We start from the raw sequence: 27,866 nt of genomic DNA, 5'->3' as shown, positions 1-27,866 counted from the left end.
CACTAATATTCAGGAAAAGACAATTGCTTTTCAAAATCATTAGGGTAATGCTATTAAAAATATATTAATTTATAAATAAAAAACTTAAGTGCTTGCTTGACAAAGAAGACTACTGCATAGGGTAGCACTTTGAGTTTCTTTTGTAAGCCTTTCTGAAATCTTATTTTCCTTGGAAAGAGGCAGAAGAAGGCTTCCCGAAGGATACTAAAGAAGGCGTTTGATTTGGGCCTTGCAGGCACTAGCTGTATAAAACGTCTTAAGAATTTCCAAGACGGTCAAAGCCAGCATGGCCACTGGGCACTTTCTAAAGAACGATCGGCCCTCCCCGTCCAGGGTCACTGCTGCTTTATATACACACAGCAAAGGATTTTCCCGCAGCAAAGCAGGCACAATTCCAAGAGCAAGATGATTCCATTAAGCGCTTCTGGGTAGTGTGTCTTGAGGATATAACGATGAACGGAGTGGGTCCCAGTCCTCAAGGAAGCGCCAGGAACTGAATCAGGCCAGGAGTATTCTCAGGCGGCCCGAAAGGTGGAAGTGAGACGCGGAGGAGTCACTGGAATGGACTTTCCGCGCTGGGCCTCGAGGTCCGGACGCGCACCCAGTCCTCTGGATGGCTCTCGCATTGCAGTACCAGAGACGCAAGTGGTTAGTTCCCGCCTTGGAGCAGCGGGCGAACCACCCCTAGTTCCCCAATGTACCTCCCGGCCCCGCCCACACCCCAAGGCGGCTGCGCGGCAAGGCCTCCTTGTCTCCACGTGATTGCCGTCACTGCCTCTGCGAAGCGTGAACCGCCATCATAAGTCCTGGCGGCTGGGCCCGGGCCTGCCTCCCTCCTCCTCCTTCGCGGGACAGCGGTGACAGGTTGGGGTTGTACTGCCCGCATCCTGTCCGGCCGGTGAAGCCGTGGGCCTCCGAGAGCGGGACAAGAAATTCGGACCCACGGACTCCGGGGCAGACAGACTGACCTGCTGGCCCACTAGGTGACGGTACGGCGGGGGCGGTGCCCAGGGCCGCGCCCCGCCCCTCGCAGGCCAGCGCCCAGAGCCCGCGGCCCGTGCCCGTTTCCAGTATGGCCGCCCGCCGTGCTTGACCCGTGGCCTCTCCGCTTCGACTCTTCGTAGGCGATGCCAAGGCCGAGGCCGTGACTGACACTCCTGCTCACACGCACGCACGGACCCGGACCCACGCCCGGAGCCCCAGCCCTGGGCCCGGAACCGCTCTCGCCCCCGGCGCCGCGTCCAAAGCCTGGACCACGGCTCCCGCGCCGCCGCTGCCGCCGCCTCGCCGAGAAGGGCCGCGCCGGACTTGGAGCGCGGCGGCCCCCGGCCGGCAGGGATGGGGAAGCGGGCTGGAGGAGGAGCAGCAGGAGCCGCCGCCGCCTCCACGTCCGCAGGGGCCGGTGTGGAGCCCGCGGCCAGCCGCGGCGGGGGCCCACGGAGCGCGGCCGCCGGCCTACTGGGAGCGCTGCACCTGGTGATGACCCTCGTAGTGGCCGCGGCGCGGGCGGAGAAGGAAGGTGGGTGTCAGCCGGCCGGCATCTCCCAGGCCCGGCCCCGCGGCTGTCAGCGCGCCCTCGCGGAGGCGGCCGCCGGGCTGCGAGCGGGGAGGAAGGGCTGCGGCTCCGGGCTCGGAGGGCGGCCGAGCGCGCAGCTCCGTCCGGCGCAAAGTTGCTCGGTCGAGTCCCGTCCCGAGCCGGGAACTTGCAGTTCCAGTGCCAACTCGCGGCGTTGGCTGCACGGAGTTTTTCTTGTTCTCCGTGATTCCTTCCCCTTGTCTTTCCTCTTGACTGCTGTCACTGCCTTTTCAAAACTTCCTGAGTTCTCGTATCTTCTTGCCACTTGGCTCACTGTGTAGGAGGGGCATATTTTTAGACTTGATTGCTGTTAATACTAAAATTTTAGGACACTTTCCCCCCTTTGGTTGTGGTTTTGATAACGGCGTGCACATAGAAAATGTAGTAAAAATAGCAAGACTGGTGGAAAGGGTTCAAAACATAGCTTACAAAATTTTACTTTGAATTTGTTCAAACATTTCTTGAAGAGGAATCTTGTTTCTTCAGCTTCTCTCTCCTTTATCGCTTTGCAGTATTGGTTGTTTAGCTAGCAGTTCGGTATATATAATACAATTCTGTTTAATTCTCTGGTAAGCTATTGGAAGTCTGTTTACATTTTTAATTTATTTTAAGATTGGGTGTCATCTTTAATGTGGCAGAGTTTAAAAACAAATACTGTTTCTAGTTTGCATACCTTTATTGTAATTTAGTTAAGAACTGACCCCTATTTAAAAAAAAAAATCATTAGTATCGAATGATACTAATGTAAAACTGGTACTTCTACAGGGTTAAAAATTATTTTGTAACCTAGAGGACCAAATCTGTAGTTGTGTCGGCGCTACCTGTTTTTGAGCCTAGGGAAATGAGTGGTCACAGAGCTTTCACAAAGAAATCACCAGAAGTGAATGGTTTTTAAAAAGCTAAGCAGAACTTGTTAGTTTAGCTTCCACTTTCCACTAAACTGCCACTACAAGAAAATAATGTCTTGCCACGGTAACTTTCCGGTTGGTGTTCTGCTTTATGATTTAAGTCACTTGTTATCGTTATTGAAGGCAATAGCTAAATGCAAACCAAATTAAAGTACAAATGTGTTTCTCTCTACTGTTCAAAACATTCCATTCTCTCATTTAACTCTGTAAGCAACCGTAGTCTGGATTAACATAGGTGGAAATTATTCAGAGAATTGCCATCTATTGAAAGAATTAATTGACAGAGGCAAGATTATTTCCAGAATAAAATATTGCTGCTTTAGGACTAGTCAGGACTGTTACTGTCATAGTTCATTGATTGGTTACAGCTCTGCAGTTAGATGATTGTTACTATTGTGTGTCCCTAGTGTCCAGTACGGTCTGGCATGTAGTTGATGTCCAATAAAGCTGAAACAGTACAATAATTTAATGGGCATGTCTCCTTTTGTTCCAGGTAGTTCTTGGCAGGTATTGTGTCCTTGCTTCTCTGTTCTTAACCTTATACAGCGCCAGGCACACAGTAGGGACTTAACATTTGTTTGAGCGAATGACTGTCTTCATGGGCCATTAGCACAGGGAAATAAAATAATGATTGAGTCTCATAAAACATTAAGGTTATATTATCCTTCTGCTGTTCCCCCCCCCCACAGCCATATATATGCTAATTTTCTGGGTATAGTTAACAAATCCCTTGTCTGAGAAATGTCAGCCTAAATTATATTTGCTAATTTCCTATTTGTTTAGTTTATAAGTTTTAGTGAATATTTCTAATACCCGTAAGTGTAAGGCTCAGCTGGGAGAATTTCTTGCCAGGGTGTAAAGTATGAAAAGATGTGGCTGAATCAGTCAGTGGTCCTGGCAGAATCAAACAGCTTTTGTGGCCCATGTTGTGTCCGTACGAACAGTTTGAATGTACAAACCAGCGAGTCAAGATATTTATGGTAATTATACTAATATAGAACATAAGCCTCTGCCCATCATCGATACAGTCTGGTTCTAATCAAGTATTCTGTGAAGGTTGCTCCAAAAATGGCCTGTGCTTTCAGCCTTCTTGCTGATAAAACTATAGTATTGTTTTTGTTTGAGTTAGTAGAAGAAATGAGATTGATTTTTACATGATGGTGATACCCTGAGTTTGGCATCTGATAGGTCACAAATACAGCATTTGCCCTAAAAATGTGCTGTTGAGTTTTTTCAGGAAGGCTGGGCAGATTTCTGAAGGTAGCTGAGTTCAGTTTGTCAATTTATGCCCTGAGGATTTTTTTGTGTTTATTCTAGTAGAATAAACTGGTGATTTTTCAAAGTTAAAATTTTCCTGCAATATTAATGATGGTTCTCTGGGTATTTTGTATTTTGTATATTTTTCGTCAGTTGTAGCAGAATTTCACTAGAAAATCTTCACAACAGAATAAAACTCACTGTCTCTTGAAGAAAAACAGCAGAAATAGCTAAGTGCATTATTTAATGCAGTTTTTTATGTTTGGACTAGATGTTCATTTCCTTAAGTCAGAAGCATGAGCCATTCCTTGCCTTAACATCCTGGATGTTTTAACATTCCTGTATCTTAACATCCAATTTTACTGATCAGTGGGGCTGTATAATTATTTCAGAGAAAAGGGACCTTTCAGAATATTTTGGCTGTGCTCTACAGTTTGTAAGGATTTTGAAAGAGTTGGGAGAGGAAGAAGTTACTATGATTACTACAGATAACTCACTTATTCTGGATTGGTGTCAAAATTTTTCTTGAAGCTAAGATCTAGATATTGAGCATAGTGAAAATAGATATGTGTAGTAAAAATATAAAAATACGTATGAAAATATGTGTATGTATGTTAAACATATAATTTTTAGTAGTATTTTGATTTTTTTAAAAAGATATTTATTTGAGAGAGAGAGGAGCAGGAGAGAGGCAAGCGGACTCCACTAAGCACCGAGCCCAATGCGGGACTCGATGACACGACCCTGAGATCAAGACCTAAGCCAAAACCAAGAGTCGGATGTCTAACCGACTGAGCCACCCAGGCGCCCCAGTAGTATTTTGATTTATTAATTTGCCCATTGTGGCCAGCAAATAGGAGCTTTTTAAAAGAGCATCTTATATCAGGTAATAAAGTTTCACTGTCAAATGGGTTTTTGGAAGGCATGGTTGTCTTTTAATTTATTATAAATAAAAAGCTACATTTTATGTATCTAGTAGATAATAAACTTGGATAAATTTCCAGGAATATGGTTGTTTTAGTCTGTGACAAATTTCAATGTCACATGTATTATTAATTGGCTATTAATGGTAAGGCAAAGTTTGATACTCTTTATTAGGACTTTTAAACTTGTTTGCTGGATACATTTTTTTTTCTTTTAAGATTTTTTTGTTTTTTATTTGACAGAGAGTACAAGCAGGGGGAGTGGCAGGCAGAGGGAGAGGGAGAAGCAGGCTCCCCCGATGTGGGGGTCGATCCCAGGACCTTGGGATCATGACCTGAGCTGAAGGCAGACGCTTAACCATCTGAGCCACCCAGGATACTTTAGTTTTGTGTAGAAATTTTTGTTTTTAAGTTTGTATTTGTGACAGACACAGGAGGAAGGTCCAAAAATGTTTTATCTACAGAGCATATGAACAAAATACTTAGTAATAAAGGCCACAAGAAAAGAGATTAAAATGTAATTAGGGGATTTGTCTTAGGATGGTAGGATTGATTAGGAGTGGTATTTTTTTTCTAATCAAATTATTTGTAATGTAAAAATATTTTTAGAAGTGATTTTCTTAAGAGTGAGTTTTAATCTTTTGTATGGTGGTAGAATGGCTACTCTTTAATTTGAGCCTAGTAAGTAGAACGTTACTTTGTTAAAGCTGCTTCACTAATGAACTTTTGTTGGCTTACTTTTACTAAAAGCTGTTTGCTACTGCCAGAAGCTTTGGAATCCTGTAGTTGGAAAAAGTGTGTCCTCTCTTTCTCTTGTTAATGACTATTTTCCTTCTCTTTATAATCCTTTCAGTGGGTCCTCATAGACTCTTGCCAAAAAAGATCAGCTTTGAGAGTAGATGTAAAATCATCTAATTTGTTATCATCCGGAGTAGTAATAAGCCAAACTACTCTTGGGGAAAAATTAAATCATTGCTGAGTGCTTGATATTTTAGAAACTTTTTCATCTACACGTGGCTTGAGCTTTCTGACCGGCCTTGGCAGATGGAGAGGCCTTTTTTCTGGGGCTGAATTTTTCCTCACTATCTGTTTTAAGCAGCATCAGACACTGTTGATAGCTGCTTCTTGGAACTTTTCTCCTTTCATTTCCATGACTTTGTGCTTCTTGGTTATCATCCTGCCTTAGTCGTCAGTCACTGCTTTCTAGTCGCCCGTGGGGTGTCTTCCTTCACATGTGTGTGCAGCCACCCGCAGGCACTGTGCATGTCCAGGTCAGAATTATCTCACACCATCCTGGTTTCCCAGTTTTTATTAATGCTGTGATTATTCTCTGCCACATTGGTCTTGTTTTTGACCCCTCAGCAAGTGGTGTCAGTGTCTGTTCCCCATCTTGGTCAGCTCTCCCATGGCCTCCAGCCCGGAGGCATTGCGGTGGGCTCTCACCTCCGGACTTTCTCCATTTCTGTTTGCATTGTCTTTGTTACTCATTATGACACATTTAGCAACTTAAAATTTTATGGGTGACATTTCTTCACCCAGATTGGAATTTTTGAACCTTGGTCAACAGCTGTGTATGTACATAGCAGGCATTCAGTTTTAAAAGAAGGTTTACCTAAAATGACCTTATCCTTCCCCCTTACACGGAGACTGGGCTGAGAGTCAAGAGTACAGGTGAAACTTGGACCTTGGTTGCTGGTGTCATTAGGAATTCTGCTATAATAAGACATAGGGTGACACCACTTTTTTCTTCTCTGCATGTTGCTTTTCCTTGTAACTGAGCGATATACACTTATGTAAACCACACTTTTGTAACTTTGGGATTTTAAGGTTTCAGATTCTGTTATACATCAATTTATAGATCATAAAACAGGCACAGAGAAATTAAGTAGTATTCTGAAGGTAACAGAGTTGGTAGGTAGTTGAGCCATGTTCATCCCAAGCCGTCTGTTCCTAGAACCAGCTATATAATCCTGGATGAGTACTTAAGGTAGTAGATTTTGATATATACCAGTTGGAGAAAGAGCAGAACTGCCAGTTCCTGCAGAGGCAGTGTATTAAGTATTGCACTGAAGTGCCCCTTTTTTTTTTAACCAGATGTAAACATCCATATCATCCATATCATTAACCATTAAAATGATCACAGGCCATTCTGGATCATGTACATTCTTAAAGGGAAACCAAGGAAACCCATGAATAGATAATCTAGGGAGCAGATACTTGGTAATGAAAGCTACTGACTCTGTTCTGAATGATTTAAGTACCTGATAGATTCTCAGGTCAAGATTAAGACTAAAATCTGTGAACATTCCTTAATTCTAGATTGATATGACAAGTTAGCCTAGACATGAGGAATATTCTCAGAAACTAGCCCTGATTAAAAGGAACTGGAGATAATCCGAAGGCTGGTGGTGGCATCAGCTTTTGACAATGGGGAAATCTCTTCGAGACTTCCATTAGAGGTCCAGGAGCTCCCAAAGAAGTTCATTTCTAATACTTTGTTCATTCTTATGAAGGCATTTTTGTGTTAGGTGGTCATTAGTTTCATTCATAGCACTAGATCAGTTTTTCTTTCATTCCTGTGTGATTGCCTTAGAAAGATTTTTAGAAAGCCATAACTCTTTGTCTGATTCATTTTGTTACATAGAGCACTTAGAGCAAAGGTCTGAAAAATGCCTAAAGTCTAAGAGGATCCTTGACATGTCTGTCACGATTAAGTGTCAAACCTGCTTTATTTGTTTGTTTCTATATAATTGTAAAAAAACACATAACATAAAATTTACCATCTTAACCATCTTAAGAGTACTGTCCAGTAGTATTAAGTGTATTCACATTGTTGTGGAACAGATCTCCAGAACTTTTTAATATTGTACAACTGAAACTCTATCCATGTCTTTTGAACAGCAACTCTCCATCTCTCTCCCCTGCTCCAGCCCCATCATTCTACTTTGTTTTTATGAATTTGAATATTTTAGATACCTCATATAAGTGGAATCATGCAGGGTCTTTTTGTCGCTGGCTTATTTCACTTAGCATAATGTCCTGAAGGTTCATCATATTGTAGCATGTGACAGGATTTTGTTCCTTTTTAAGGCTCAATAATATTCTGCTGTATTTATATACCATTTTTCCCCATTTCATTTATCCATTTACTCACCAATGGACATTTGGATTGCTTTGACTTCTTGGCTATTGTAAATAATTCTGCTATGGACATGGGTGTGCAAATGTCTCTTTGAGATCCTGCTTTTAATTCTTTTGGGATATATATCCACAAGTGGGATTACTGGGTCATATGGTAGTCCTATTTTTAATTTCTTAAGCAACTGCCATACTATTTTCCATAGTAGCTACACCATTTTACAATTCTACCAACAGTTCACAAACGTTCAGTTTCCCCACATTCTTGTTATCTTCTGTTACTTGTTATCTTCTGTTTTTGTTTGTTTGTTTATGGTGGCTATCCTAATGAATGTAACGTTATATCTCATTGTGGTTTTCATTTGCATTCTTGTAAGTGATATTGAGCATCTTTTTATAGGCTTGTTGGCCATTCATATATATATATTTTTTTTTGAGAAGTATCTATTCAAGTCCTTTGACCACTTTTAAATTGGGTTATTTCTGTTGTTGAGTTGCAGGAGTTCTTTATATATACTGGTTATTAACTCCTCATCAGATGGATGATTTGCAGATACTTTTCTCCCATTCCATAGGTTGCCCTTTTACTCTTTTGATTGTAACCTTTGATACACAGAAGTTTTTAAGTCTGATGCAGTCCCATTTGTCTGTTTTTGCTTTTGTTGCCTGCACTTTTAATGTCCTTCCCGAGAAAACATTGTCAAATTCGATGTCATGAAGCTTTTCCCCTGTTTTCTCTAGGAATTTTAGTTTTAGATCTTTCATTTTATTCTTTAATCTGTTTACAGTTAATTTTTGTATGAGTGTCCACATTCATTCTTTTGCTTGTGAATACCCTGTTTTCCCAGCACCATTTGTTGAAGAGATGTCCTTTCCCCAGTGAGTGGTCTTGGAACCCTTGTATGATGATCAGATATATGAGAATTTATTTCTGGGCTCTCTATTCCATTGGTCTGTTTGTCTCTTAATGCAGGTACCACACTTGCCGTTACTGTAGCTTTGTTACATGTTTCAAAATCAGGAAGTGTAAATCCTCAGAGTTTGTTTTGGCTGTTTGGGGTCCCTTGAAATCCCATATGGATTTTAGGATGTTTTTTCTGTTTATGCAAAAAATGCTCTTGTCGTTTGATAGGGATTGCATGGAATCTGTAAATTGCTTTGGGTAGTTTGGACATCTAAATAGTATTGTCTTCCAGTTCCTGAACATGGGCTGTCATTCCATTTATTTGTGTTGTCTTTAATTTCTTTCAGCAGTGTTTTGTAGTTTTCAATGTGTACAAGCCTTTCTCCTCTTGGTTATTATATTTATTCTTAGGTATTTTATTTTTTATGCTACTATAAATCAAACCTGCATTTTTTAACAAATTATCTCAATTATTGTATGACTAAGTGTTGTGAACTTGTAGTGTTTGAGAAAAGAAACATGCTCTGTATTTGAAACAAAATATTCTACATGCTTAAAGTATTTCCTTAGATTGCTTACCTATAAACTGAAACTATTTTAAGTCTTCTTAAGTTCTAAGAAATTTGTGACTATTTTCTAAATCAGTTACGATTGCAAAATGTTATGATGGTATAACTTTGTTTCTTAACTAATTCTCTTTTATATAGTTATAGTATTACATTTGGATCAAAACATGTGATAGTAAAAAACTGTCGCAGCAGTAAAGTTTGAGAAATAGCTCAAGAGGGCTCTACTGATACAAATTAATTAGCAGTTTGTATCATGGTATGGCAAGGGCCCTACCTGGATATTCTTTTTTTGGGAATGATTAAGTTGGAAGCAGAAGATTTTCTAGGGAATTATTTACAGTGGAAAGGTGTGTCTAGAACTTAAGACTTGTCTCAAGGCTCTTTATAAATAAAGTTTGTCATTCCAAAAGTTATTTGGTAGAGCAGTGCATAAGAGAGGGCAGTGTGCTTTTCAGACTGGATCACTTTAAGAAATGCTTGGTGAATTGGTGACTTCATCTGAAGTATTGCTTCTTGATTTGCAAATAGGGAATGAAGTAGTGGTTAGCACTACCAAGAGTCAATTTCTCTTTTCAGATCTTTCACATGTAGGTGAATTATTTCATATTTAAAGGTTTATCTCACCATACTGGGGGCTTCTCTTGGGTTCTGTCTGGATGTGAAAAAAGGTTACTTGAGACTCATGTTGAAGAGAAGAAAATGCAAGAAAGAAGGAGGCTGGAGTTAGATTGAATTTTAATAGGATCTTAGAGATTCTTGTAAATAGAAAATTTCTGAATGTTGTCAGTTCCTTCCCAGCTGCATTTGGGTTTATTTGTGTTCGTATAGAAGCATGAGCTTTTGGAGGGTAAGGACTGGGTCATGTTCTTCCTGGACCGAGCATTTTAAGTGTTTGAACACCTTCAGTCCTGTCTGGGTAGGAGAAGCAGTGAACCATAACCAATTAAAGATGAACCAGAATGAAGAAAAGGTATTTTTGAAATGGTAGTACTTACACAAGTTTGATTTTTCACCATTTTGGGACTATAGTATGTTTGCAGCTATTGCCTCTAATTGGTAATGCCTATAATTACTTAATGACGATGGCTAATGTTTATCACGTACTTTCTTTGTGCAAGCACTGTGTAATTGCTTTGCATACCTTATCTCATTTAATCCTCACATTAGCCCTATGTGGGGTTCCAGTCCTTCCTTAACTCTTCAGATCAGTTCTTGGTTACAGTTCCTCTGTGGCTGTCAGTACTCCTGGGGGGTGCTTGCTTGTGATAGTATAATACATGATTCTAATCTCCAGTAAAATGAGACAATATAATATATAATAAGTCCTCCTATGCATACAGTTTGGAGGTCAGTTTTGGAAAAACTTTTTTCACTTTCGCAAAAAATTCATGTTGATTGTAAAAATGAAACAAGTTATAAAATATGGATGAGTAAATGGAGAACAATTTCTATAATCAAGTACAAAGAACCAGGGCACCTGAGTGGCTCTGTTGGTTAAGTGTCCGACTCTTGGTTTCAGCTCAGGTCCTGATACCGCAGTTGTGGGATCGAGCCTTGCATCAGGCTCTGTGCTCAGTGCAGAGTCTGCTTCAGTTTCTCTCTCTCCCTCTCGCACACACTCTGGCTCTCTCTCTCAAATAGATAAAAAAAAAAAAAAAAAAAAAAAGAATGAACATCAGTCATCAATTTTCTAGTCTCTGTTCCTTCTCTTGCTTTTTCTCCCCCTGCTCTCCATTTGAAAAATAGATATTTGCCACATGGCCTTTGAAAAAAACTTATCAGTTCACATTTCAACAATATTTTATGAGGGTGCCTGCTTTCCCTCATTGGCTGTTACTCTTCTTTTAAGTCCTCACCAATCTGGCAAGAAGAGCTGTCACTTTGTTTTAATTGACTTTTTAAAAATTGCTACTGTTTCTTAACCACAGTTTCCTACCACTGAGTGATGAGACAGTCAGGTGTAAGAAGTACCTCAGGTTCAGAGAGGGAGGGGTCAAGAGCTCTAGCTGGTATTCTGAGACTCATAACCTCGGGAGATTCTGAGTGATCCTAGGTAGTATTCTGCATATGGACCTAAGTCAAAATGTGTGTCCACGAAGAAAGAATTCCGGACACCACCATTCTGTATATGGCAAGGAATTGGAGGAGGAAGAACATATCTGAACTGCTTTGTGAGTTACCTCAGTCAGTGACATAACTCATGGCCTTGCCTAGGACTCTAAGAGGTAATATTGGGAAGTGGAAATAGTGACTCACAGTGTGGCTCTGGTCTCGGGTCATCTTCTGCTTTCTGGCTGTGTGACTTTGGTAAGTGTGATTGACCACTTTGTGTCGAAGTTTCATTATCCATAGGGTTAGGGATAATAACAGCATCTTTCTCATTGAGTTGTTGCAAAGATTTACTGAGGTGGTGGGTAAAAAGCTCTCAACACAGTGCCTGACACATTAAAAAAATTACTAGTAAGACCAAATACTGTTATACATTTGCTAGCCGTTTGTATTTCTTTTGTATTTTTTGTCAGTTTTTCTCTTGGGGTTTGGATTTTTCTTTTTGACTTAAGTGAACAATTAAGGATTTCATTTTTCCAAATTTCCATTTGCATTTCAATTTTCTGTTTATATCATTATTTTAAAATTTATTGGCCACGTCTGTCACTCTTTTCCTTTATGGGTTTCTGCCTTTGTTGTTATGTGTAAAAAGCCCTATGCATAAAATATATTCAATATTTTTTCTCTATGATTCTATTTGTAAATGAAAACCTTTAATTCATCAGTCTCTTGGTATCTGGTAGGAATCTATTTTTCTCAAATTGTTAGTTGCCTTAACACCACTTATTTATACACAATATGTCCTTTTCATGCAAATTCTATCATATACTTGGATGAGTTACTTGATTTTCTGTTTTTTCCCTAACTGATGTGTATTTTTGTTTTAAATTTAAGTATTCCATCTTTGTCTTATTTTTATTTTATTTTATTCATTTGTCCATTTTATTAGCTGGTTTGGCAGGTCATTCCTTCCCCCTAAATTGCTGTTCTTCCAAAAACATTTTCTTGTCTGTCTTGTTTTTATTCTCTACAAACCCTAAAATCATTTTGAAGAAAATATAAAATTTCTATTTGCTTTTTTAAAAAAAGATTTTATTTATTTGACAGAGAGAGAGCGCAAGCAGCGGGAGGGGCTGCGGGAGAGGGAGAAGCGGACTCCCCACTGAGCAGGGAGCCTGATGCTGGGCTTGATCCCAGGACCCTGGGATTATTACCTGAGCCAAAGGCAGATGCTTAACTGACTGTGCCATCCAGCCACTCCTCTATTTGCTTTTTGATTAGGATTGCATTAAAATATTAGACAAATTTGGAACTTGTTGACATCTTTTTTAATATTTTCTATTTTCCTTTCATACACAAACACACACACATTAAATTGAACCATTTGAAATTGCCATTTTTGTAGGCCCCAAATGATTGAATAACAGCTTATTCATTAATATTAATATGTATGTTTACATGTATTGTCGCATTGGCTAGAGTATTAGAACACCATTAAATAAAAACTGAAAAAGCAGGCCTTATCTTTTTTCATCTTTATAGGGAAATACTTCTTCAGTGTCTCATTGTGAAGTATGATTGTGGCAGTTGGTTGAAATTAGATGTTTTTGATAATAGAAAATTTCTTACATTTTTAAGAGTCTTAGTCTTAAGAGTTATTAGGGATAGATGTTAATGCTGTATCAAATGAAATTTTCTTATGGTTTTTACTTTAAGCTGCTGATTTTGGCTGTTTGCATTACAGCAGCAATTATCTTAAAATCCTTCCCCTGAAATCTCACAGTGAATTAACCCACATCTGTGTTCCCTCTAGAAAACCTGTCCATGATGCCCATTGAACTTAGGCTGCTAACTGCTAACAGGCTACTCTCACATTCACACATTTGCTCCCTCTAGATGATGTGTGCATTTTATTTATTGTTTTATTTTTTCTCTTTCTTTCTTTGTTTCCTCCTTTTTACCAAACTCTTTTAAAAGCTTTTGAAATATTTCAGACATTGCCAAAAAGTTATCAATAGTAATAGCAACAACAGAAAGTAGTTTTAAGAATAACAAGAAATGTGCAGAATCTGAGGAAAACTTTAACACATTCTTGAAGCCAGAGAAGTAGATTTGAATATTGGAAAGACATTCCTTGCACTTGGATAGGAGAACTCAACATCATAAAGATGTCAGTTCTCCCTATGTTAACATTAATTTGACACAGATGCAATTAAAAAATACCAACACAACTTTTTATAGAGTTAGAAAAGTTGATGTTAAAGTGTATATGGAAAAATATACATGTAGGAATGCTGGGAAAATGCTGAAAAAGAAAAGTTATGAGGTGTAAGTAGCACAAGCACTTAGTTAAAACAAATACTGTAAAGCCATTATATACTTGGAAAATGTAAGGTATTGGTATTACATAGACAAAGAAGTGGAATAGAACAGAAATTCTGTAAGTAGATCCTAAGTCCATGTGGTTTATGCTACATACCTGCTTTCCTTCAGGGAGTCTGGAATGTATGAGGCAGAGAGTGCCTATATGGCCAGTCCCCCAATTAAAACCTTGCACCCTGTATTAATTTCCTATTGCTGCTGCAGCAGGTTACTACGATTTCAGTGTCCTAAAACTGCAAATTTATTTTCTTATAGTTCTGAAGGCAGAATTCTAAAATCAAGATGTTGGCAGGTGTGTGTTCCTTCTGGATGCATAAGTGGAGAATTTTTTTCCTCTCCTTTGTGGGCTTCTAGAGGCTGCCTGCATTCCTTGGCTCATGGCCCTTTCCTCATATCACTCTACTGTCTTGCTTCATTCATTCCAGCTTCTTTCTTTAATTGTCACATTGCCTTCTGATCCTCTGATCTGCTTCCTTCTTGTAAAGACCAATATGATTATACTGGACTCCTGTAGATAATCCAAGATGATCCTCCCATCACAAATCCTTAACATAATCATATCCACAAAATTCCATTTGCCGTATAAAGTAACATTCACACATTCTGAGGATTGAGATGTGGACATCTTGAGGAGCCGTTATTTAGCCTGTCCAAAATATTGAGTCTGTACTTTAGTTTCCCTGGTAGATAAGACACCAAAAACACAGTGAAAGAAAAAATAAATTGGACGTCATCAAAGTGAAAAAATTTTGTGTTTCAAAGGACAATGTCAAGAAAGGGAATGGGTGAAGATGTTTGTAAATTACATACCTGATATGGAACATGTATCTAGAACATATAAAGAACTCTTACAACTCAGTAGAAAAAACCCAATTAAAAATGGACAAAGGATCTGAATGGGCATTTCTCCAAACAATAAGCACATGAAAAGATGGCCAGTATCATTAGCCATCAGAGAAATACAAATCAAAACCAAAATGAGATACCATTTCACGCCCACCAATACACTTGTAATAAAAATGACAGGTAGTAACAAGTATTGGTGAAGATGTAAAAAAATTAAAGTGTTGTACATTGCTATTGAGAATATATGATGGTGCAGTTTCGTAAACAGGCTGGCAGTTCCTCAAAATGCCAAGTATAGAGTTACTGTATGTTCCAGCAGTTGTCTTGGGTCTGTTCCCAAAAGAAATGAAAACATATGTGCACACAAAACTCATATAGGAATGTTCATAGAAGTATTTTTCATAATAGCCCAAAAGTAGGAATAATTTAAATGTCCCATCAACTCATGAATGGATAATAAAATGGAATATTGTTCAGCCATAAGAGAGAATAAAGTATGGATGCAGACTATAAATACAAATAAACCTTGAAAACTTGCTAAGTGAATGAAGCCAGTCACAAAAGACCATGTATGACCACAAAAAAAATGTCCAAAATAGGCAAATCCTTAGAGCCAGAAAGTATATCAGTAGAGACAGAAAGTTTAGGACTAGGGGAGGAAGGAATAGGGAATGCCGCTAAAAGGTTTGGGGTTTCTTTTTTGGGCAGATGAAAATGTTCTGGAATTAGTGGTGATGATTGAACAACTCTGTGAATACACTAAAAACTATGCATTGTGTATTTTAAATGGGAAATTCCATAGTATGTGAATTATATCTCAATAAAGCTGTTATTTTAAAAGTTTTTTTAAAATTGACAAATGTCCTTTTTGTCTTAAGAAAAAAAAAACAAATAAGCTACTTCTCGCTTATCTGACTGGCAAAAGTTTAAAAGCTTGATAATACCTTTGGTGAGCTTCTATGGACATTCATGGACAAGTCTTTGTATGCACATGTTTTTCTCTTACATAAATACCTGCCAATGGAAAGTCTGGATCATATGGTGGGTGTATGTTTAACTTAAATGGCTAATTTGTTTTCCAAAGTAGTTATTCCTCAGTGAATAATGATAATGAGCATCCTTTCATGTACTTATTTGACATCCATATATCTTTTTTGGTAAAGTGGCTCTCGCAAATCTTTTGCCCATGTCTGTATTGCATTATTTGTTTTCTAATTGAGATTTGAGAACTCCTATATAGTCTGGCTCTAAGTCCTCTGGAGATACATGTTTGCAAAGACTTCCTCCAGTCTGTGGCTTGTATTTTCATTCTCTTAACAGATGTCTTTTGAAGAGAAGTTTTTAATTAAGTTCCAATTTATCAAGTTATTCTTTAATAGATCATGTTCTTGATATTGCATCTAAATCTTTGCCTCATTTAAGGTATCATTTTCTCTTATGTTCTCTTCTAGAAGTTTTATAGTTTTAGGTTTTCCATTTAGATCTGTGCTCCATTTTGAGTTATTTTTACATATGGAACAAAGTATGAATCCAAGTTCTTTTTTTTTTTTTTGCATGTGCATATCCAGTTCTAGTGCCATTTCTTTGAAAGGGCTGTTCTTTTCCTATTGCATTGTCAGTGCACTTGTTGAAAGTCAGTTGCCTGTGCATGTATTGGTTTATATCAGGTCTCTTGTTCCAATAATCTATTTGTCTATCTGGATGCCAGAACCACACTGTCTTGACTACTGTAGTTTTGTAATAATTACTGAAACAGTGTTAGTCCTCCAACTTTGTTCTTATTCAGAGTTGTCTTGCCTGTTCTAGGTCCTTCACATTTCCTTAAGAATTTGCAAGTTCTATTATCAATTTCTGTAACGAAGACTGCTGGGATATTAATGGGATTGTGTTAAATGTATAGATCAGTTGGGGAAGAATGGACATATTAATATTTGGTCTTTTGAAGAGGGACATTTTCTCTATTTAGGTCATTACGTTCTTTTAGTAATATTTTGTAGTTTTCACTATAAAAATCTTTTATATCTTTTGTCAGATTTATCTCCAGTATTTCATATATTTTTTAAAGATTTTATCTATTTGAGAGAGAGAGTGCGAGCAAGAGAGCACAAGCAGGGGGAGCAGCAGAGGGAGAGGGAGAAGCAGACTCCCCACTGAGCAGGGAGCCCGATGTTGGGCTCCATCTCAGGACGCTGAGATCATAACCTGAGCTGAAGGCAGATGCTTAACCTACTGAGCCACACAGGTGCCTCCCAGTATTTCATATTTTTGATACTATTCTAAATGGTATTTTTTTAAAATTCAGTTGTTGTTCATTGTTAATATATAGAAATGAATTGATATTTGTATATTGATCTTGTATTCTGTAATCTTCCTAAACTGACTTACTAGTTCTAATAGCTTTACTGTAAATTCCATTGTATTTTCTGTGTAGATAATTATGTTTGTAAATAAAGCCAGTTTTATTTCCCCTTTTCCAGTCTGGATGCATTTTATTTTTGTTGCCTCATTGTACTGGCTAGAACCTCTAGAACAGTGTTCAACAGGAATGGTTAAGAGTGAACATTCCTGTCTTGTTCATAATCTTAGGGGGAAAGCAGTGAGTCTTTCACATTAAATGTGATTTTAGCTATACATTTTTCATAGATACCCTTCCTCAGGTTGAGGAAGTTGTCTTTTACATCTGGTTTGTTGAGGGTTTTTGACAGGAATAGATGTTGAATTTATCAAATGGTTTTTCTGTGTCTGTTGAGGGTTTTTATTGTTGTTTTAGGTTGTTAATGTGGTAAGTTACCAACCTTGAGTTTCTTACTTGATTATGATATATTATCCTTGTATTATTGGATTTTTTATTTTTGCTAAAATTTTGTTTAGAATTTTTATGTCTGTGGTCATGAGGGAGGGAGAGTGTTAAGTTTTCATATAATGTATTTGCTTTTGGTATTAGGGTAATACTGGCCTCATAGAATTAGTTGAGGGGTAGTTTTTCCTTTTTAATTTTTTAGAAGAGTCTATATAGAATTGGCATTATTTTTCCTGTAATGTGTGATAAGAATTAAGAATTAAAGCCATCTGGGCCTGGAATTTCTTTGTGGGGAGATTTTTAACTACAATGTCAATTTTTAAGATGCAAAACTATTCAAGTTATCTCTTTCTGAGTGAGCTTTGGTAATTAAAGTCTTTCAGAGAATTCGTTCATTTAAGTTGTCAGATTTATTGACAAGGTTGTTCATAATGTTCTAGTATCTTTTGAATATTTGTAAATGTGTAGAGGTGACACCTCTCTCACTCCTAATGTAATTTGTGTCTTCTTTTTTTTTTTATCAATCTCTTCAAAGGTTTATCAGTTTTAATATTCTGTTCAAAAACAGCTTTTGGTTGTTGTTGTTTTTTTTCTTCTTCCATCTCTATTGATTTCCACTAAGATTTTTATTATTTCCTTTCTTCTGCTTACTTAGGGCTTAATTTGCTCTTCATTTTCTAGTTTCTTAAGGTGGGAACTGAGCTCTTTGATTTTGAGGCCCTTGGGGATTTACCAAGGATCTTTTTATTATTGAGTTATAATTTAATGCCATTTGTCAGAGAGTGTACTTTGTATGATTTGACTCCTTTTGAATTTAAGATTTGTTTTATGGCCTAGACTATGGGCTTATCTTGGTAAGTGTTCTACATGCATTTGAGCAGAATGTGGATTCTGCTGCTGTTGGAGTTTTCTGTAAATATCAGTCAGATAGATTGGTCACTGGTGTTGTTCAAGTTTACCATTTCCTTGCTGACTTTCTGCCTACTTGTTCTAGCAAGTATTGAGAGAGGAGTAGTAATACCTCTGACCATATTGTGTATTTATCTATTTTTCCTTATGATTTAATCAGTTTTTGCTTCATGTATTTTGAGGCTCTGTTGTTAGGTGTATAATGTGTAGAATTGTTTTATTCTTTTGATTAATCACTTTATCATTGTAAAATGATCTCTTTATCCCTGATAATATTCCTTGCTCTGAAAGCTACTTTAGATTAATTAATTTAGCCACTCCAGCATTCTCTGGACTAGTGTAAGTATAGTATATATTTTTTCATCTATTTAATTTTAACCTAGTTGTGTCTTTTGTGTTTTTATATTTAAAATATGATGCTTATAGAGTTGTCTGGCTTTTACCCAATATGATAATCTCTGCTTTTTAGTGGTCATCACTTATAATAGTTTACTTACATTTTTTTCTCTGCTCCTTTATGCTGCTGTTATGTTTTTCATTTTGTATGTTTATGCCCCACAATACATCATTATGGTTTTTAAGTATTTACATTTAGTTTATATAATTAACATTTAGTTACCGTTTCCAGTGATTTTCATTCCTTTTTTTAATGCTCATAATTCTATCTGAAGGATTTCCTTAAACATTTCTTGTAGTGTGTATGAATTCTTTCAGCTTTTATGTCTGAAAAATGTATTTCTTTTGTCTTTGCTTTTAAAAGATATTTTTGCTGGGTATAGAATTATAGATTGACAAGTTTTTATTTTAGTACTTTAAAAATGTTATTTCCACTGTCTTCTCCCTTGTATTCTTTCCCATGAGAAATTTGTTGTCATCTTTATCTTTGTTTCTCTCTATGTAACATATCTTTTTTCCCTTGATGCTTTTAAGATTTTTCTTTGCCCCTTGTTTTGAGCAATTTGATATTTCCTGGTATAGTTTTCTCATGTTTCTTGTATTTTAAGATTTATCGAGTTTCTTGGATCTGTGTATTTATAGCTTTCATTTGGTTTGGAAAATTTTCAGCTATTATTTTTTTAAATATTTTCCCTGCCCTCCTCTCCCCAACCTCAGTTTTGGGACTCTAGTTATCCATGTATTAGGTAGCTTGAAGTTGATTCCACAACTCAGTATACTATTCAGTTTTTGCATTTTTTTTCTGTGTATTATATTTTGGATAGGTTCTGTTGTGTATTTTTCATCTCACACATTGTGATTTTCATCTCTAGAAGTGTTAGTTCAGTCTTATTTCTATCTTTTTTTTTTTTAATTTTATTTATTTGACAGAGAGAGACACAGTGAGAGAGGGAACTCAAGCAGGGGGAGTGGGAGAGGGAGAAGCAGGCTTCCCGCCGAGCACGGAGCCCACTGTGGGGCTCGATCCCAGGACCCTGGGATCATGACCTGAGCAGAAGGCAGACGCTTAATGACTGAGTCACCCAGGCACCCCTTATTTATATCTTTTATTTCTCTACTTTTAGAATATATGGAACACATTTATAAAACCTTTTTTACTGTTAGCTAGTTCTAACTTTTGTGCCAATTCTAGGTTGGTTCCAACTGATTATTCTCCTGCTATTGGTTCATGTTTTCTTACCTCATTGCTTAGTAATCTGTAATTGAATGCCAGATGTTGTGAATTTTACTTTGTTGGGTGCTCTATTTTTGAATTCCTAGAGCTTTTGAATTTTTTTTTTTTAAGATTTTTATTTATTTGACAGAGAGAGACACAGCGAGAGCAGGAACACAAGCAGGGGAGTGGGAGAGGGAGAAGCAGGCTTCCCGTGGAGCAGGGAGCCCGATGTGGGGCTCGATCTCAGGACCCTGGCATCATGACCTGAGCCAAAGGCAGACGCTTAACGACTGAGCCACCCAGGCGCCCCAAGCTTTTGAATTCTTGAGCTTTGTTCTAAGATGCAATTAAGTTACTTGAAACAGTGTGATCTTTTTTGGGGTCTTGTTTTTAAGATTTGCTAGGTGGATCTGGAGCAGTGCTAATTATTATCCACAGCTAAGGCAAGACCTGAGTATCCGAAATCTCATGAATTTGGGGTTTTTCCAGTTTGTCTGGTGGGAATAGGCACTGTAAGTGGCTCTGTGTGAGAACCAGGCACTGGTCCTTCTAATCCTTTTGGATGTTTTTTTTTCCATCCTTAGGTAGTTACTTCGTATGCATGTGCTGATCAGGATTTTGCTGAGTACTCAGTGGAGACCCTCTGTGATTCTCCAGGGTTCTCTGTGCAGTGCTTTTCTTTCTGGTACTCTGTCCTGTGGACTCTCACTACCTTGGTTTCCTTAGACTCTCAGCTCTGTTTCAACTACTAAGACAGTCCACCAGGCTCTATCACAGTTTCCCCTACCTGCACTGTGGCCTTACTCTCTCAAGGTAGTAAGTTGGGGCAATCATATGGCTCACCCTGTTTGTTTCCCATCTCTTAGGGATTGTTGTTCTTCATTGACTGATATGTAAGGTCTGAAAACAGTCATTTATTTTGTCTGATTGGTTGGCTGTTTCCGGTGGGAAGGGTACATATGGTCCCTGTTATTCCATCATGCCCAGAAGCAGAAGTCCAGACATCTGTATTAGTTATTATTCTCCACTATAGCCAACATTGTTATTTTCAGGTGTTCCTGAACCTCTTGGTACAGAAAACATTTTTGTAATTATTATTAGATAGGATGGTGTATTAGTTTCCTGTTGCTGCTCTAATAAGTAACCATAAGCTTAGTGGCTTAAAACAATACGAGTTTATCTTACACTTGTAGATATCAGAAGTGGATCCCATGGGCTAAAATCACGGTGTTGGTAGAGCTGTGTCCTTTTTGGAGGCCCTTGGGGAAAATCTATTTGCTTGACTTTTTAAGCTTCCAGAGGCCACCCACATTCCTTGGCTTGTATTGTAGCCCCTTGCTCTGTCTTCAAAGCCAACAACATCTGGCTAAGTCTTTGTTTCTTTCTTTCTTTTTTTTTTGTTTTAATTTTAATTTTATTTTATCTTAATTCCAGTGCAGCTAACATACAGTGTTATGTTAGATTCGGGTGGCCAAGTGTTTCTTATGCTGCCATCTCTCTGGTCCTCCCTTTTCTGTTTTCTTATTCCACTTTTAAGGGTATTAGGCCTACCCGGATAATCCAGAGTAATCTTGTTATTTTAAAGTCAGCTGATTGCAACCTTAATTCCATTTGTAACCTTAAGGAAATCGCCTTTGCCTTATGACCTAACATATTCACAGGGACCTGAGATTAGGATGTCTGAAAATGGGAGAACGTTATTCTGCCTGCCACTGATAAATGGCTTTCAGCATCCTTCTCCTTTGCCTCATTTTTCTTTTTTGTTACAGTGAAGAAAAATGATATATTAAGGACTTTCTTCTCAACCTACACACATTAAAAATATTATTAGAAACAATGAAACTGTACCTCTATCCTTTTTAAAAAGTGCTGTATATAGTTTGTCTATCATACATAATATTTAGAGGTAGTTTAGTTTCAGATATAATTCAGATCTTAATTTTTATGGATTACTTCACAAGGTTGTAATTTGAGAATTTTTCAGATCATTGTATCTGACAATCTATAGAAACTTCCCAAGTTGGTGAAGTTGAATTGTTGCCACAAATGGAATTTTTAAACCCATGTTAACCTACCTTGTATTTCAATATTTTCTTCTCTTAAAATCATATAATACCCCACCCTCCTCCCATCACAGTTAACTTCTTGTGCTCTGTTGTAGTTTATCACGCAGAGCAGCTGGGAAGTCCTTGTGTGTGTTCTTTTCCTATTAGGCCTTTAGCAGTGTCATCTCCTGCATGTCAACAGTTTCAGTGCTCTTTGACAAATGTCAGTGTTGCAGACCCATGCTTTTCTCCTTGACCTTTACCCAAGGTTCTGTGGGAAGGGCTTTGTATACTTAATATTGACAGAGTAATTTATGTACAGCAGCTCGGAGTGATTAAGTGATAAAAGTGATTCACTTTTCCTTCCATAGCTGTCTTTTGTGTTATGGCTCCCATATGCCTTATAGATCTAAATAATTATCGATGAAATTCTAAAATAGCTGTTTAATACAATATTTCTTTATAGTATTTAAGCCAGAAGTCAAGGCTCAAAACAAATAATAGTGCTGAATGGTAAAGCACATTTTAATCATGATTTATTACCCCCCTCCCACATTAAAAACAAACTAGGCTTTTATATGGCCGAGCACAGTTGAAGGTCAATAGGGCCAGTTTTTAGACCACACAGTGAAGTCAGTAACATTTGTTTATGAAGCCTTCTGCTGCTGCTTTCTTATGTTTTGCTTTGCTCACTGGCATGCCCCCGAGGGGAAGTGAGTTAGATGTACCCAGCATGGCAGATGAATAAGAAGTTGGCCAAAGAACTCAGCACTTTGTCCTTGTTGTGGGAGAAGACTCAGGGTTGTCATCCTCCTCTGGCAACAGTTCTGGGGCCTGGACCCAGAGTGGCTGAGCACCACTTCCATTTGGCTGGTTTCTGACAGGGGTCTGGTGCCTGTAAATAGACAAGGTCAAGGCTTTGCAGATGGCTGACTTTTCTTCGCATACTGGTTTATCATTTACTAGCTGTATGTGTCCATTGGACAAATTATTTAATTCTGGACTTTTCTCAGCTATAAAATGGGCATATACATGCTTAATAGAGTTGTTAGGCACTTAACATAAGTACTCAAATGTTAGTTCTTGATATCTTTAGATAATACTTCCTACCTTAAAAAAAAAAAATGTTTCTTTTTCTGTGCTGTTTGTTTTGGCCTGTGGCTCTATTTACATCTTCCTGCCCCTTTCACCTAGGAGAAGAAACTGTGCCTGGACTGGAGCTCTTTCTCTTGCCCTTAACACCCTCATGCTCCTTTCTAAGCAATTCCTTGGGGGGCATAGTAAGTCTGAGGACAAACCCCAGAGAGGTAGCCATTTCTTTAAGGTTGTTACATTTTAGTTTAATCATATAGGCAAATTTTGCATTCCATTCCATGTTGATTTCAATAGAAGAACAATTTTTCCTAAAAGGATACTCCTGGAAGATGTTTCATATTTCCTACTTCTAGTTCAAAGCAGCACGCTCCTGGAGACATTTCTTTACTGGCTACAGCAGCAATATTAAAGCAATTCTCAGTCAACAACAAGAATGGAATGGAATGTTGCCAGGGTCTTGGTTTGTGGAGGTACACTACTAACCTGGGGTCCCTACACTGGTCAGCATCAGACAAGTTGTTGTGAAAGTCACTGAGTAAAAACGTAGAGAAGTAGATGATTCTGTATTACTTGCGGTTAACCAGGTTGTCCAGTGTTGTACTTCCGAAGTGAAAGCCCATGATGGATACCAGCTGCTTGTGGGAGAAGGTGTTTGGCTTTGGCTTTCAGCTTAGTGGTTCTCTTCCTCTAGATTCTTAGTGCATCAGTTTTTTCTTTTTTAAACTGGAGGAGGTTGTATATCATGATATATGGATAATCCTCACCAGATGGGTGTGTAGATAGGTTTCTCAATCTCTGCAGAATGAGTGCTCCAAGATCTTGGGATAACAGCCTTCCTTGAGCATTAGCACAGAAAGATACATTGGAAGGTAAACAGAGCAGGCCTAAAAGTGTCATTAACTAGATTCTGAAAAGGAAAAGTTTTCGAAACCTGAGGTAGGCATTGGGTGTTTGCAGACACAGTTAGGGGAGGAAAGAGGTAACGCTAGCAGAGAGAAGTTTGGAAAGGAGGTATTGGGGGTAGGCTGAAAGACCTAAGCAAGGGAGGTTGGCCTGGGACCTGGAAGAAATTGGTGATAAAACAGTGGTCTGTCTAAGCCTCCACCCCACCACCCAACCCCAGTGTATCTTTAGGGGGCTTAAGATATGCACCACGTACAGGGTGATTTCTCTTCAGAACCTTTGTACAGTTGAAAATAAAAGTCTTATACACACTTGGTAGTTAATATCAACAAATTCTGCTTTAGTGAGTTAAGTCAACTACTTAGCATAACTTGTCATATTCCTTCTTGTTCTGATGGGAAGGCTGTGCCTCCGAAAACTAGCTTGGGTGGTGAGTTGGAGAAGGGGTCCCCGTTATGATGGCAGCTAAGAAGCTTGCTATGGTCAGGTCTCTGTCTTTACCACACAGACAAGTAGAAGCTGTTGGAAGTCACTCTGGCTTTGTACAGTCTTCCCTGCGGGCATATGCCAACATTGCTTGGCATACCTTCTGACGATTTATGTTTTTATCTGAACATCTTCCTTCTGAGGGTGGAACTGGTTCTTAGAGACCTCATTATAGAGAGATAGGAGCCACTATTATTTGCATTGTGCACGGTACACAGCAAGTGTTCAGAAAATCTTGACTCAGTTGAAAGTCTTCTGTTGAATTATATATACTTTGTGGGCTAGTTCCTAACCATCCCTATGTTTACGTCAGAATTTCATGCTGTTTTCTCAAAATGTTAATAATTAAAACATTAAAACACAGCATTGTTTTTTTGTTTGTTTTTTTGTTTTTTAACACAGACCCTCTGAGCCCTTATCTGGTAGTCACATCTCAGTTCTTATTTGGTCATCAGGCTAGGCTGAGTACTGGCAAATTAATTCATTAATTTTTATTTAGTGGGTGCTATATCCTAGCCTATGTCTGAAAGATAAAGACACAGTTCTGGCCCTATAAAAGCCTCCAGAACAGTGGGCTGAGCAGGCCTGCAGACAGACACTTGAGTTACATACAGCAGGTTCCAAGTGGTTGCCCAGGATATGTCAGTTGCTATGGGCAGGAAGAAGTGGGCTCGGGTTGTTGTGGGAGGCAGAAGACCTTACTTGGGAACCATGAGAAAAGACATTTCAGTGTGATCCAGTTTGCATGTTTCTTATCAGGACCCCTTATAAGCAAAAGATTTGGCTTTGAATAAAGCTTTTGGGATCTATAAGTAAACAAACACACTGTGAACTAACCTTGCTTAGAATAGGTAACCCATTTTTGGGTCTTAGGCTTGACACTGTAGCTTTGTCATAATGTGTCTATGTCTTAGAGAGGGAGTTTGGGGTTTCCTTTTTCCTCTTCCCTTCCCCCACCTTAAAAAAATAAAAAATTGTTTAAGACTTCTCAGGATGTTTTACGTGGGAAGACAGCATGGTTTGATGAAAAGCTTTGAGGCTCTAGTACTTACTAGCTCTGTGACCTTGGACGAGTTACTTGCTCTGAGTCTTTTTCTTCTTAGATTAAATTTAAAAAATTTTATGAAGTGTTGAGTTTAAACTTTTGGTTTGAGGATGCTTAATAAATCTACTGTCACCGTCTCTCCTTCAGTATCAGCCCTCTTGAAAAATTCCCCATTGTAAGCTTCAGATTAGTGAGTATACAATTTTTAATTATAATTTGTTAATTATCTATTAAAATTCTTTATTTCCATGTGATCTTCATATTTTGATTTTTTATTCCCTTTCTTTCTGCCAGTTGGTCTGTACCCAGGGAATTTAAATAAATGGAACTCTCAAACGTTCCATTCTGTAGTCACATGTGAATAAGTTTACACACTGTGCTAAGTTAGTTACACTTCCTGTTCTCTATTACTTTGCCTTTCTCGTGCAACCAGTATTTACTGAGCACACTGCTGGTTTCTGGGAATATGTTTATGAGTAAGACTTAGTCATTAGCTTCCAAGAATTTCTTGCTAGAGAGGCAGGCATAAACAAATAATTACAATGTGGGGTTAAAGATATGTATCAAGGTTGTGTGCCCACAGGAAGGACTTAGGTTGATTGTATAAATAAAGTTAGGTTGGTCAGTTTATATAATGGAGAGAACAATACTAGTAAGGATGTTAGGTCTGGAGCCTCGTAACCCAGTTTTACAATGAGTCAAAACACTGCTTCATAGTTCCATTCGACTCACCCCTGCCACCCATCTAACACGTGTGCCTTTTTTTTTGTTTCATGTAGTGAGTGGGTGTGGCTGAAATTACACCTTTGAACACTCCTGGAAAACGTTTGGTCAGAGCAAGCTCGGGTCTTCCTGATAAATGATCAGTCTTGCATGGAGCTTGGCTTCCTATCTACCTCCCTGTGGAGACCAGATGTAAAGGTCACTTGGAATACCACTTCGATTGTGACCAGGAGGAGGTTATCTAGCCCTCATGCCTCAGCCTCCTCATATGTTTTAATGGGGATGGTAGGAGTACCTGCCTTCTAGGGTTGGTGTGAGGACTAAATGAGATCATCTGTAGGGCTTGGCATGTGGTAAGTGCTAGATTAGTGCTACCTCTTCTTGTCTTTATATATTCATACTGTGTTTCAATCTGGACTGCTTGTGTAATACCAGGCTAGCCAGATTGCAGTTATTTTCAACTGGACCAGGCTGACTCCTTGGTCTGAAGGTATTCCATGTATTCAGCTCAGCAAACATTTGTTGAAGGCCAAGTAGTATGTCAGACCCAGGGTTGGTCATTGAGGCCTCAGAGCTGAATAAGAGGTGATTCCTGTCCTCAAGTAGTTTGTATTTTTTATTTGTATTGTACTCTGCTTTCTGGGAGTACTTTTAAGATCAGGACATTTGAATAGTTAGCTTTGAAAAGTGGAAAAAATAAGAAAATTTAAAAAGGGTTCTCTGAAAGTTGCCCTTCCTCGACCTTATTAAGTACCCCAGAAAGACTGCAGCTGAGTTGAATGCCAGACACTGCACAGGTTTAGCATCTGCTAAATTATGTTGCAGTGAGCAACCACTCTACTTACTCTACCAGGTTTGCATGTTTGGTGTATGCATTGCGTCAGCTTTAGTAATCAGATAGTTTAACATATGAGATATCCATGATAGAAACTTGTTTTATGACAAGGGAAAAAAAATATAGCTAGCCCTGTTAAATTAATGATGGCAATTTAAATGTAAAAATTTGCTAGTCTCGGGGTGCCTGGGTGGCTCAGTAGGTTAAGCAGCTGTCTCTTGATTTTGGCTCAGGTCATGATCTCAGGGTTCTGGGATCAAGCCCCACCTTGGGCTCCTCACTCAGCGGGGAGTCTGCTTATCCCTCTCCCTGCCCCTCCTCCTGCTTGCACAGGTGTGCACACTTGCTTGTGCACTCTCTCTCTAAAATAAATAAAATCTTTAAAAAAAAATTGCTAGTCTTGTAAAATTTTTCTTTAATTTATAATTTTGCTTCTGATTAATTTTTTTCTTTAGGTTCTGCTTATTCTATTACTTGATCATCCTTACATTACCGTTCTTTCTCTATTCATTTACATTTTTAGATCTAGTTGAAAAGAGCCACACCAGGAAACTTGGCCAGTGCCATCTTTTGCTACCTTTACGTGAATTTCAGAATTAGATCATTTCTCCATGGTGGACTAAAGAAAGGTAGAAGCTAGCTTTCAAAGTTAGCCTGTCTAGGGATAGACCAGTTTACAAATCAAAATTCACTAGAGAATTTCTTTGTATTTTGTGAAGCAGTAATTTTCATTACACTAGGGAATTTTTAAATAATCTGTGCTGTTTGGGAGATCAGATGAGTTGGTACCCCGTCACAGGATTTGTCACACCATCCACATTCATTATTCATGGTTTCCATTTGGTGCATAGCTGAGTAGCC

The 27,866-nt window shown here is 38.5% G+C and overlaps 1 protein-coding gene across 1 annotated transcript in view; it reads left to right on the top strand.

Moving 5' to 3' along the window:
- The first annotated feature begins 877 nt into the window (after positions 1-877).
- TMEM131 (transmembrane protein 131) overlaps positions 878-27,866 on the top strand; it is a 225,112-nt gene continuing 198,123 nt past the window's right edge. Inside the window, exon 1 of the mRNA XM_073897950.1 lies at positions 878-1,519. Within this exon, the coding sequence (XP_073754051.1) occupies positions 1,339-1,519 (181 nt within the window). The 5' untranslated portion in view covers positions 878-1,338. The remainder of the gene's footprint in view (positions 1,520-27,866) is intronic.

Source organism: Callorhinus ursinus, unplaced genomic scaffold (genome assembly GCF_003265705.2).
Source record: "Callorhinus ursinus isolate GAN/ISIS: 27379988/994484 unplaced genomic scaffold, GSC_fseal_2.0 scaffold10, whole genome shotgun sequence".
NCBI lineage: Eukaryota > Metazoa > Chordata > Mammalia > Carnivora > Otariidae > Callorhinus > Callorhinus ursinus.
Note: the sequence above shows the minus strand (reverse complement) of the source record. Positions and strands in the feature narration are given on the sequence as shown.